This window comes from Bufo gargarizans, chromosome 6 (assembly GCF_014858855.1).
Source record: "Bufo gargarizans isolate SCDJY-AF-19 chromosome 6, ASM1485885v1, whole genome shotgun sequence".
Classification (NCBI taxonomy): Eukaryota; Metazoa; Chordata; class Amphibia; order Anura; family Bufonidae; genus Bufo; species Bufo gargarizans.
The window spans coordinates 365066305-365078496 of NC_058085.1; the positions used below are offsets into that span (position 1 = coordinate 365066305).

At 41.8% G+C, this 12192-nt stretch overlaps 1 protein-coding gene across 1 annotated transcript; it reads right to left on the reverse strand.

The window, feature by feature from the left end:
• Positions 1 to 4029: 4029 nt before the first annotated feature.
• LOC122940633 (trypsin-like) lies at positions 4030 to 7869 on the reverse strand. Its single transcript, XM_044297304.1, has 5 exons — positions 7827 to 7869; positions 7522 to 7675; positions 5988 to 6241; positions 4855 to 4991; positions 4030 to 4179 (listed from the first exon to the last, which is right to left on the reverse strand). Exons 1-5 carry the CDS (start codon positions 7864 to 7866, stop codon positions 4030 to 4032), a joined length of 735 nt encoding a protein of 244 aa, XP_044153239.1. The 5' UTR covers positions 7867 to 7869.
• Positions 7870 to 12192: the final 4323 nt, after the last annotated feature.

A 12192-nucleotide genomic window follows, 5' to 3' on the forward strand; every position in this document is an offset into this window, starting at 1 on the left:
GAACAGCCAGTCACAGCCAGTCACAGCTCCTTTCTTCTCTCTCCCTGGCTATCAGCTTCCCTGCTTGTCTGTCTGTATTCTACAAAAAACAACAACTGTTCTTTAGAATCCTAGCCTTTCCCGTCACTCTCCCTGGCAATAAGCTTGATTGATTTCTCACTGTCCCTGACTCCCTAAGATCGTTTTCCTGGCAGACACTATCACACACATCCACGCTCATTCACAGCCCAGCTCAGGATGGCGTTCTGCTTGTTCTACAAGAGCACATCCTTGGCTGCTCCAGCACTGAGTGACTCATCCAGGCTGTCAGCCTTGGAGCCAATCAGGGCATGCCCTCCCCCCACCCCCTCTTAGAATCATGTGAGAACTCTTCTTATTTCTTCTAGTGCTTTTTTCCTCCCAACAAGTGCAGTAGATTCATCCAAAACAAATCTGAAAATCTTCCGGTTTGTCTGCCATCAGAAAAATAGCAAAGTTCGGACTGAACCCAGTCCTTACTTTCCACCTTCCTGCCCTACTATATGCTATAAACTGAAGTACTTATTTTTTTTTATTGAAATGTGAATTGCACTATAGAAATTAAGGGTTAATGTTCTATCCACAAAGAATGCAGAAGGCAAATAAATGAAAAATACGATCAAGCGCATCAAGTCTTAGGTAGTCATTTATTAAACAGAAATACAGCGTTATTTGAGCGGCAAACTGCAACTTCTCCCGCTCACGCCAGGTCTAAGAAAATGGCCGTGGAGTGGGCGTAATTTTTTCATGTGTAGAATATTGTCAAAATTTAGGTGTGGTGGTGGATCTTAATGTGACACCACCACATATAGACGCCTCCCCTCTGATCAGACCCCTATTTTTAGGCAACAATTGCCTGTACTTCTCAATGAAGCCCTGAGGGACAAGCTTATTAATAAAGCTGAATTGGACTTCCTGTTACCAAAGTTTCCGGTTCGTGCTGGGTTTTACAGCTTACCTAAGCTTCATAAACAGAGCACACCGATGAAAGGCAGGCCCATTGTATCCGGCATTGGTAGCCTCACGGACAATATTAGTACATATATTGACGTGATACTGAGGCCATTTGTGGCAAGTTTACCATCCTTTGCCCATGATACAATGGATGTCCTACAGCTCCTTGAGGGTATTCAATGTGATGAAGACACGTGGCTTGCTAGCCTAGATGTGGAGGCCTTGTACAGCTCCATTCCACATGACACCGGTTGTTTAGCTGTGCGGGCCTTCCTTCAATAGAGGGACGAACATTTTTATCGACACAACACTTTCGTGATGGAGCTATTGGACTTCGTCCTGAGTCACAACGTGTTCCTCTTTGACTGTCAAATTTTCCACCAGCTCAGGGGAGTTGCGATGGGCAGTCCGTGTGCCCCTACTTATGCAAATCTCTACCTGGGCTGGTGGGAAAGAGAGGTCGTCTTCAGTGAAGCTATGGAACAGTACACGTCGTCGATATTAATCTGGACCAGATATATCGACGACGTGTTTATACTGTGGAAGGGGACCAAGGATTGTTTTACCCAATTTTTAGCTGAGCTCAACAATAATCAGCTAGGTTTGTTTTTTACATCTGACATCAATGAGCGTGAAATCACGTTCTAGGATCTGACTGTTGCTATAAGGACAGATAGGAAGATCATTACTAATCTGTTCCGCAAGCAGACTGCTAGTAACAGCCTGCTGAGGTGGGATAGTGGCCATCCCCTGGCCCTCAGGAGTGGCATTCCCAAGGGCCAATACCTGAGGGCTAGGAGAAATTGCTCAGAAATGAGGGATTTCAAGGTGGCCGCAAATGATCTAAGGACACGGTTTATGCGTAGGGGCTATCCTCAGCAAACACTCAAAAGAGCATACTATCACTCCATGAGTGTTAGCCGTGATCAACTACTAGTCCCTAAGCAGAAGTTGCTTGGTCAGAATATTCCAAGGATTATAGCTATGTACGATAAAGCGGAGAAACAGGTACGTGAGATGCTTCAGAGACATTGGCCTATCTTACAGTCAGATCCTGATATTGGTGAGTTAGTGTCAGATCGTCCCCCTATCAAATATCGGCGCAGTTCTAATATACGCGATCGTCTGGTTCATAGCACTTACCTACATCCAACACCTGATACATGGCTCAAAAATACGCTAACTGGGACTTTTCCATGTGGAGCATGTATTATCTGTGGTAACATCATGAAAGGGACATTCTTCACTAGTCATGTGACTAAGGAAAGATTCTCCATAAGATCTTTCATTAGATGCACATCAGTGGGAGTTGTGTATCTATTGACTTGCCAATGTGGTGTACAGTATGTGGGTAAGACCAGACGTGAACTGTGGAGACGCATTGGTGAACATCTACTTGATATAAAAAATAAACGTGACACATCTGTGGCACGCCATGTCTGTGATCATCATGGCGGTAATCCAGATGTGCTGAAGGTCCAGATGTGCTGACATCCATTCGCGGAGGGGACATTGATGCAAAAAAAACAAATGGATTTTTAAGTTAGATACTGTACACCCTAAGGGATTGAATGAGGCAGTCTCATTCTCCTGCTTTATGTAAGAGATTATGGGACAGTAGATATGGTCTATCACTTTGCCACTACCAGATGTTCTGGTCGTGACATACGCAGAGTGTGTCCCTCAATTTGTCATCATCCCAAAATATGCATGGGGTGGTATATTTCACTCTAGATGACTTCCTCTTTAAATATGGCTGTTTGTGCTTTTATTTGATGCATTAAATTGTGTCACTTCTCTTACATAGGCCTCCTTTATACAGGCTGTCTCATTCTTCACAGCGATGTCACTTGACTATACATACCGCATTCGATTGTTCCCCCATATAATTGAGCATACTTGCGCTCCTCCCCGTGATTGTATTACGCTGCATTGTGCGACGGCCACGTCAGGGAGCGTGTCAGAGGATGCGCCTCCGTCCCTGATTGGTGACTGACGCCGGCACACACCTTCTGGGGGCGGGTGTTAGATTATTTATATCCGGCGTGTGTTTGGCCCCATACGGCCATCACAGCGCCAGTGTATGCACGCTACAATGCGGCAGCTTCATTTAGATCTGACACTGTGACTAATTATGTTCGCTCCTGATGACACATTACATATAGGAGTCATGTGGAAACGCGTAGAGCGATTTGTTGTGTCTTTTATCGCTTAATAAATGGGGCAGCTCTAATAAGTGATAATCCATTCACACTGGCTGCCTCACTCCGAGCGTATTGAAGCGTCACATACCGCTCACTTATCAGGGTAGCGCTATTAGGGTGTACCAGAACCGAGTATAGCTGCTTCAACTGCACTGACTATCCACCGTATAGCTCAAACACATGAGCAATAGAAGTTACTAGGTGGATTAGATCAGTACTGTCAGTCCCTGTATTAAGTGTAGTGTCATTGTTACCCTGTAGGTACAGGCTACACGTTTATCAGTGTGTTCCAATACTGTGCTCATTAGTCAGGCTTTCAGAGTGTCGGATGGTCTATTACTTGATCCCTCTCCGCACTTCTGATTCCCTGTATGCCTGATTTTATCTATACCCTTCTGATTGAGTTTAATAAAGAGTTTATTATTTTCATACTTAACGTTCTATCAGGCTGAGAATTAATATTTCTATTGCACGTGTAACGCCATAATTACCTTATACTGTGAATTGGTGGTGTTGGATCTTCATAACTCTGGAGGACCCACCTCTAGGTATAGGGGTCATTTAGACCGGCGTCTAAAATGCAAGTAAAAAATAAATGTGCCCCTTAGTCTACAAAGAGTAGCTCGAAGGGTAGTCTCTCTGATTATTATTATTTTTATTTATTTTTTGCATCATGATAAGTTGCTGGACTCAAATATATTTTTTTATGATGATAGAAGGTGATGAATCCAAATAAAAATGAGAAAAAATTATTTAAATGTTTTTTTATTATTTTTTAGAAAGCTAACTGTTACTGTCATAGGTGTTAGTATCCAGTAACAGATCAACAATTGACAAGAAACACAGAGAAATATTAGTTGGCAGCCATGGTGCTGGAGATCCAGGAGTTGTAGTTGCAGACCTTGGTGTAGACACCAGGATAGTTCCTGAGGGCACAGCCATATCCCCAAGAAACAATACCTTGGAGCTGTCCATTGCAGACCACGGGTCCACCAGAGTCACCCTGAGAAAATATAGAGACAAAATTTTAGACATTGTATCAACTGGAGGTAATGAATAATCTGTAGCTACTGTATATTCTGAGATGCGGCTACAGAAGTTTCCTTCCCAGAGATGTAAATTGTGGCTCTTGGGGCTCAATACAATCATGTAACATTTATAACAGTTGTGTCTTTCTAATATGGCACAAGGATCTTTGACCATCTTTTAGCATGTCCTGAGTGTGACCTCTGTACTCAATATAGCTACACCTCTGCTCCCTCAAATAGTGTCTCTCAAATATGGCATCTACAAATACAGTGACATTTTCAATGAGCCTCTGTGATGTCTATACCAATTTTTCTAAAGAGGGAAACAATGTGGTTACACATTAATGCCAGAGCAGGATTTTGTCATTGAACTGTATTATTTTTTTTAAATCAATACTATTGGACATAAAGTTTTGCCCTTCAAGCCTAACCCTGGTCTAAATCATCCTTTTAAGAATCTGCTATCCTCACAATATTGTTAAATTGCATAATTTAGAGAAACAAGTTTTAGATTTTTTATGATACATTCATATAAACACATTGTCATTATAGGTCTTATTTACGGCCTTTTGATGACTATATGTTCTCGTAACAGTCCACATTCTACAGTCACAGATCTGAAAGTTATGAGACAAAGAAGATCTATTTACCTGGCAGGAATCCTGGCCTCCTGCCATGTATCCAACACAGATCATGTTGGTGGTGATCTCTCCTGGGTAGGCGCTGCTACACTGGGCGGCAGTCAGGATGGGGGCGTTCAGGCACTGCAGGAGGCTGGGCATGTTTGCTAAAAGTAAGTGAATAGAAAATATCAACAAATTGTATGTAGATAGAAACATAAAATGATCATTCACAGCGTTTGCACATTTTCTTTGACTTTTAGAGGGGTTTTCTGGAATTTTTTAACTGATAAACTATCCCACTGATAGGTGGAGTTCCAACATGTTGATTCCCCTGATGATCAACTGTTTGAGAAGGCACCGGCTAACATCTAAGAGCCAAAGACTTCTCTCTGCTCACCAGGCACAGTGTCGTCCATTGTATAGAAACTATACTTGGTATTGCATCTCAGTGCATTAATGGGGCTGAGCTGAGCTTAAGATATGTGACCAATGACAAAGCTGTTAGAAGGCCGCGGTGCTATTGCAAGCATCAGTGCCTTCTCAAACAGCAGATTCCCGGTGTCAGGCCCACACCGATCAGATACTGATGACCTGATGACTGATGACGGGTAGATCATCACTTTTAAATTCTGGGAAAACCCTTTTAAGCTTTATGCTCCCGGATACAGAATGGCTTCTACACCATAGCAGTTCGTGGTTCATATCTATTTGACACATATTGTTCCACACCTATAATATCCATTAATCATGGATCTGTTACTATTTGCTACACATGAATTGTCAGCTGTGTACAGTGATCCACTTAAGCTTTATATATAAACAATATCAAAAAAGATTTACATTGGATCTGATATATTATGAGACCTATAAATACATAAAAAATTCTAAACAAACATCCTTTTAACAATTTCTACACCGAACAATCATTGAGGTCCTAGAAAATGTTTCATGTTTTACTCATTTAAGTCCATTCAAAATTTATTAGATTTGTCTTAAAATGACTTCACTCATCATCAGCAAACTTCACCTTTGAAGAAACTTCAGCTCATTTGGTGTCAGTAATTCCCACATCTAAGTAAACTCCATCTTACATTATGTCAATAACCACTACTCATTTTTACTTGCCGTTCCAGTAACATTATTGGCAGTACTTGACTCACTTCCACTGCTGAGGGTGTTGCCCCATCCAGAGATCAGACAGCTGGTTCCAGAAGCGGCGCAGCCACCGGGCAGACCAACAGTCTTGACGTAAGAGTTGAGGGTGGCGGGAGAGGCCAACTTGATCAACATGATGTCGTTGTCCAGGGTTCTGGAGTTGTAGCTTCCATGTCTGATGACTCTGGCAGAGTTGATGAACTGTTCGGTGCCTTCACTGGAAAAGATGTTGTGTTCTCCCAGTCTCACCTGCATGCTCCTGCAAAAATTTGTCAAATACATTTGCAATCCTAAATTTATTTAATAAGTATTTAAAAATGCATTAGTGTTTTTGGGTAAATATTTTTGCTTTCTTTCAGAAACAGCACCATAGTTGTCCATACACCTTAAATGGTATTGCAATTTATTTTCACCCAAGTAAATGCCCTGTTTCTTCAGATGTGTGATGAAAAAAAAATGGAAATCTAATACTTTTTAGAAGTTATTTTTCGATGGTTGAACATGGGGCAGCTAATGTCACACATACAGTATATACATCGGTCTAATACATAATGGTGATAATTAGATAAATCACTATGTATTTGTGGCTCCAGTCCTTTGTCTTTCATTGTACTGGATTTTTTCTTTATATAAGCAAATTATAGAATATAGTTGGTAGACTCTATTTTCTATAAATGAGACTCTGTCCCAGTGAATCAAGACGTTAAAGAATCAAATTTGTGAAATTAGGATAGAAGAGCAAGAAGATACTGAAATCTTAGCCATGTGTGATGATAGAGCTTTATTCTTAGTGCTGATGGCATAGATGTGTATGAAGTTTACTCTTAACCACCTAATCGAAGGTCTCTGTAAGAGCTGCTAGGATAGGAGGCCAGAATTAACCTTGTCCTTAAACCCCCATTCCTCGGAGCTACACTCAGTGGCACAATTTATACAAAATTTACTCTATACAGTGAATGCTCTGCTAACACTAACAGTTTATTATTTAGTACGGAATCCGCTAATTTCTAAAAACAAAAAAGTGTCAACAAAAAATGTGGAAGGACTTTATATTCATATATTGGTAATTCAATTGTGTCCTATCACCACCTTGTAACTGTAATATGAAACTCTTTGTATTCTATAAATTGGCAAAATTATAGAAAACGGGTACAAACATATTTTCTTTCACTTTGCCACATATAAAAAACATCTAAACATAATTTTTCCTTCTTTCAGTTAAAAGGTTTTTCATTAATAAAACACTGATGACCTGTTCTTATTATTGGCCATAAGTTTCTGATATATTCTGGTTATGACCCTCAGAGCCATTACCAATATTTAGAGAATTCAGATGCAATACATTTTTTAGTCCCACATAACTTGTCTAATGAATTGTCTCCCTTTTTTAGCAACCATTTTTACAAACAAAACTAGCTTCAAAACCTCGAATGGTTTCAATGCTTTGGGCGGCTCCACAATATAGAATAGTAACTGATAATGGCCAAAAGTTGATGTGACGTTGATGGTTTGGTCTTGGTCAAAATTCTGGTAACTTACGCCTTGTAGCAATGAGCAGCAGAGATCACCCAGAGGCTGGTGATCAAAGTACCTCCACAGAAGTGGTAGCCGGAGTTCAGAGATACTGCGTAGGGGACGGAGTAAGCAGAGCAGGTGTAACCTCCTACGATCTTATCATCATCCTCAAAAGCAGCTGAGAAAATACAAGGAGCCATAATATATACAGTTATATACATCATACATGTAGCAAGTTGAAAAAGTTAGCTTCTTTCTTCATAGAAAGCTGTAGAAAACTAAAAAGTATCAACGTGAACAATGTATGTATCATAGAAGACTGAACTCACCAACTGCTCCGAGGAGCACACAGATCAGGAGGAGTTTCATAGTGGAAATTGATCCAGAATGAGTGTTGAGCGTAAACTACAGACATATATACCCAAGGTCTATCATGATATCACCCCTCTACCCCCTGCTCACTCAAGGGAAAGTTAATTAATATCCGCATAATCTAAACTATTAAAGGAAAACTGTAGTTGAAGGTTATGTTCTGAATGTTCTTTTGACCTATTTGGTTGATATTTTTGTTACCTTGTGTTTGGATATTTTTATACTGTAAGGTAAATCAGCATACAATATGTTGTTTGCCTTTATGTTGTGTTCCTGTAACTGATAAATTCTATGTGCGTGATCATGTCATGCTCTGAATGGGATTGGTAGAACTGAAATCAGATTTTATAATTAGAGTAGTTGCACCTAAAATCATGCTTTTGTCAGTATGTCTAATTTAAGTAAGTTTTTGGTGTTGAGTGAAACAAAGCATCCGAAGCGGAATTCCATCTGATGTTTAGGCCTCTTTCACACGGGCGTCATGTTTTTTAGCCGGATGCGTTCAGGGTGCGTTCAGTTAAAAGCTTGCGATTTTTCAGGCGAGTGCTGTCAGTTCATTATACGTTTGGCTCGCGTTCCGACGTTTTTCCCGTGCGTGTGACATCCGGATGGCATGCGTTTTTTTCAACGCGCGTTCAAAAAAACTGATCAATCCACTACATTCACCTGTAACTGCACACACCATATAAATACCCCCATCATGCATTGTTTTGTTGGACAGCTCCATTTTTTGGTGGAGTGGTTTGTGTGTTGATTGGTGTGTGTGTTTGTTAGTGGATTTTCCTTTGCAGGATGTCCACTTTCACCCTGTCATCCACTGACCATGTGTTTTTGCACTGGCTGGTCTCCCGCTGTTTTGGCGAACAGCCCGAAATGCTTGAGGAGGAGCCGCGGAGGAAGCGCATGTGGGTGCATCCAATACTTTCGCTGCGTGCCAGCAAAGGTATCTTTGTTGGCTTGTACGCAGAGCTCCGTGCGCACCCTCCAAAGTTCTTCAATTATTGCCGCATGTCGGTGTCTACGTTTGATCGTCTGTTGGAGGAGTTGAGGCCTTCCTTAACTTTTCAGGACACCAATATGCGGCGGAGTGTGTCACCTGAAGAACGGCTTATTATTACTTTAAGGTAAGACTATATATATTTTCATACTAAATACTTATTTAATGCCACCCTGTTTTACAATACATATTTTTTAGGTCAATGGCCTATGTATTGTAAAGTTTAAATATTATCTGCCTGAGTGCGTAAATGAAGTAGACCTGTATTGAAACTCCCTGATTTGTAGTGAGAAACTGTGTGTGGTTAGATTAGTCACACCAGAATCCAGTTCCGCAGGGGTTAATTATTCAAATGCAGCCTGTAATGATGAGGACACCTCACCTGTGTGTGTATATGTTAATTGTCTTGAACTTTATCAAGGTTTAAATGCTATTCCTTATTTACTTTGATATCAGAATATAAATTATTTGTTAACTAAATATACCACTATGTGCTTGTTTCATTTATATTTACCAGCTACTTTTCCATTAAATAATGTCAAGTAATGTTGTCGATTTACCAACATATGCTATGAAAGTATCTAATTCCATTTTTTTTTCTTTTCAGATATCTGGCGACTGGTAATTCTTTTTCGTGTTTGCATTTTGTTTTTCGAATGGGCACTTCCACAATTGCTGGCGTGGTACGGGCTACATGTGCCGCCATTTGGTTGACACTGAAGGCTTCAGTGCTGCCACAACCAACCAGGCAGCAGTGGCTTGATATAGCCCATGGCTTCCAGGAAAGGGCTCAATTTCCGAATTGTATTGGTGCCCTTGACGGGAAGCACATACGGGTTAAGAAGCCACCGAACTCAGGGTCCCAATACTATAATTATAAGCAGTTTTTCTCTGTAGTTTTGTTGGCCTTGGCTGACACAAACTACAGGTTTATCATTGTAGATATTGGGTCCTATGGAAGTTCTGCAGATGCTCGCATCTTCAGGGCTTCCAGAATGGGTCGCTGGCTTCAGTCCAACCAACTGGACGTACCACAGCCAGCAAACCTTCCTGGCTCTACTGGGCCACCTGCGCCTTATGTGGTCGTAGGGGACGAGGGATTTTCCCTTTCTAGCCACCTGATGCGTCCTTATCCTCGACGCGGTTTGGATGCCAAGAAGCGCAATTTTAATTATCGGTTAAGTAGAGCCAGAAGGTTTGTGGAGTGCACATTCGGCATTTTTTCAAATAAATGGCGTGTTTTCCAGTCGTCAATACAGCTGGCACCACAAAATGTCAATCAGGTCATCAAGGCATGTGTAGTGCTGCATAACTACATACGCACCTATGAGGCCACACCAGAAGAAGATGCCCAAGTGTACAGTACACCATCATCAAGAGACACTTTACTACTTGGACGATCTGTATCTGCTGGACTCAGAGTGCGTGAATTTTATTCGGATTATTTTATGTCCCCTATCGGTTCTTTTCCATTTCCACAGTAGTCGTCAATTCATGGACTTTTGTGTTTGGCAGTCTATTTTCATAACCAGGATGGTTTGAGTTTAGTTCAGTTTTGCTTTTTGGAAGTTAGGGACTCGCAAGATAATGAGGACCCTTGACGTGGGTTGCGAGCTTACATATTTTGCCAAAAAAGAGTCGAATCTACCTGGTAGGTGAAATATGTACTAATACCTCATTTCTCTATTACCTCCAAAATGTGGCAAAATTTCTCTAATTTGGCCAAATGGTTTTTTTTCGGTTTGAGGAAAATCCCATTGAGAGGATTGAAACGTTGCATGCTTGGTGAATAACGTTTTTCATTTTTCCTACTACGTGGATGTGCTGCGGATTTTTTTTTTTTATGTTTTGTATGTATGTATAATAAAACAAACTCATTTACATTTATTATGACCAACATTTTGATGTAAGAAGCCCTAAAAATAAAAACTATTGAACCTCAGTGTTTGTGTGCAAAATTAACTCTTCATATGTGTCCTATGTGGTTACTAATGTCTAGTCCAAATGTACTAGCTATATATTGTGGTATGTGTATGCACAATAAAATAAAATCACACACATTAGAAGCTTGAAAATAAAAATGTGTTTAATTTCACACAATATTAAAATAAAATCGGGGGTATATGAAAATAAATAAATGTATCAGCCAAAATTCCTACAAATTTACATATTGCCTTGATGGCGAACAAGATCCCTGATAAGGAGGGGCAGAATATTGTGAGGGTCCAGCCTGATTTGGACCTTGTCCCTCATAAGGAGCCCTGGAATATTGGCCCTGTGAAGGGGGGCCGGAATATTGGCCCTGTGAAGGGGGGCCGGAATATTGGCCCTGTGAAGGGGGGCCGGAATATTGGCCCTGTGAAGGGGGGCCGGAATATTGGCCCTGTGAAGGGGGGCTGGAATATTGGCCCTGGGAAGGAGCCCTTGAATATTGGGCCTGGGAAGGGGGGCCAAGGCATTGTGGTGGGGCAGCTCGACTGGGCGAGGGTCCCGGAGGACCATAGCTCGGCTCCCCCTGAATCGGGGGAACATATGGCGCCATTGGTGGCCCATAATGATCCCTTGGGGGGGGGCATTTGTGGTTGGTCGGGGAATGGCTGGGAAACAGTGGGGTGTTTGGGGACAATTAGTTGCCCATAGCGGCGTAAATTTTCGAGGGCATCATGCATGATCGAGGGATCAGGAAGCGAATTCGCTAGCTCCAGAACGATTTCTACGGAAGTTCTTGTCCCTAACAATCGTTCTGGAGGTAGCTGCCGCATATAATGGGCCAGACTACGGGCAAACATATCGTGATGATCCTCCTGCCGAGCCCGAGATAAATAATCCAAAACTTGGACATTCACGTTGGACTCGGCAGGGGGATTTGCCCGTCGTCTGGACCTGATGGGTAGAGCCAGAGGGAGGGGGGGGGGAATCAGCTCCTGATGCTGCAGGAGGCTCGGAAGGTGCTGGTGTTGGTCCCGGAAGACTCTCCTGCTGCCCAGCTGTCGGCTCCTCGTCACAGGCACTTGACAATTGGGGTGCTGATTCTTCTTCATCCTCCTCTAGGTTGTCCTCCGTTCTACAAAAGGATGAAAATATATAAACATGACGATTCGCAAAAAAACGATTAACATATTCCTGTCATGAGCTACACCATCTACATTTGTCACATAGTACTAACAGGCCCAACAAACCGAGGTTTCATTTTGGCTAACCATTCGGGGCTTGTGCCCCATATGTTTGGTCCAGTGCCCTGAATGTTATGCTGGATTGCTGATAGAATGTTAAGGAAATATTCCAGTGAATTTTTCCATTGATTGGAACTGGCCAACCCCCTGATC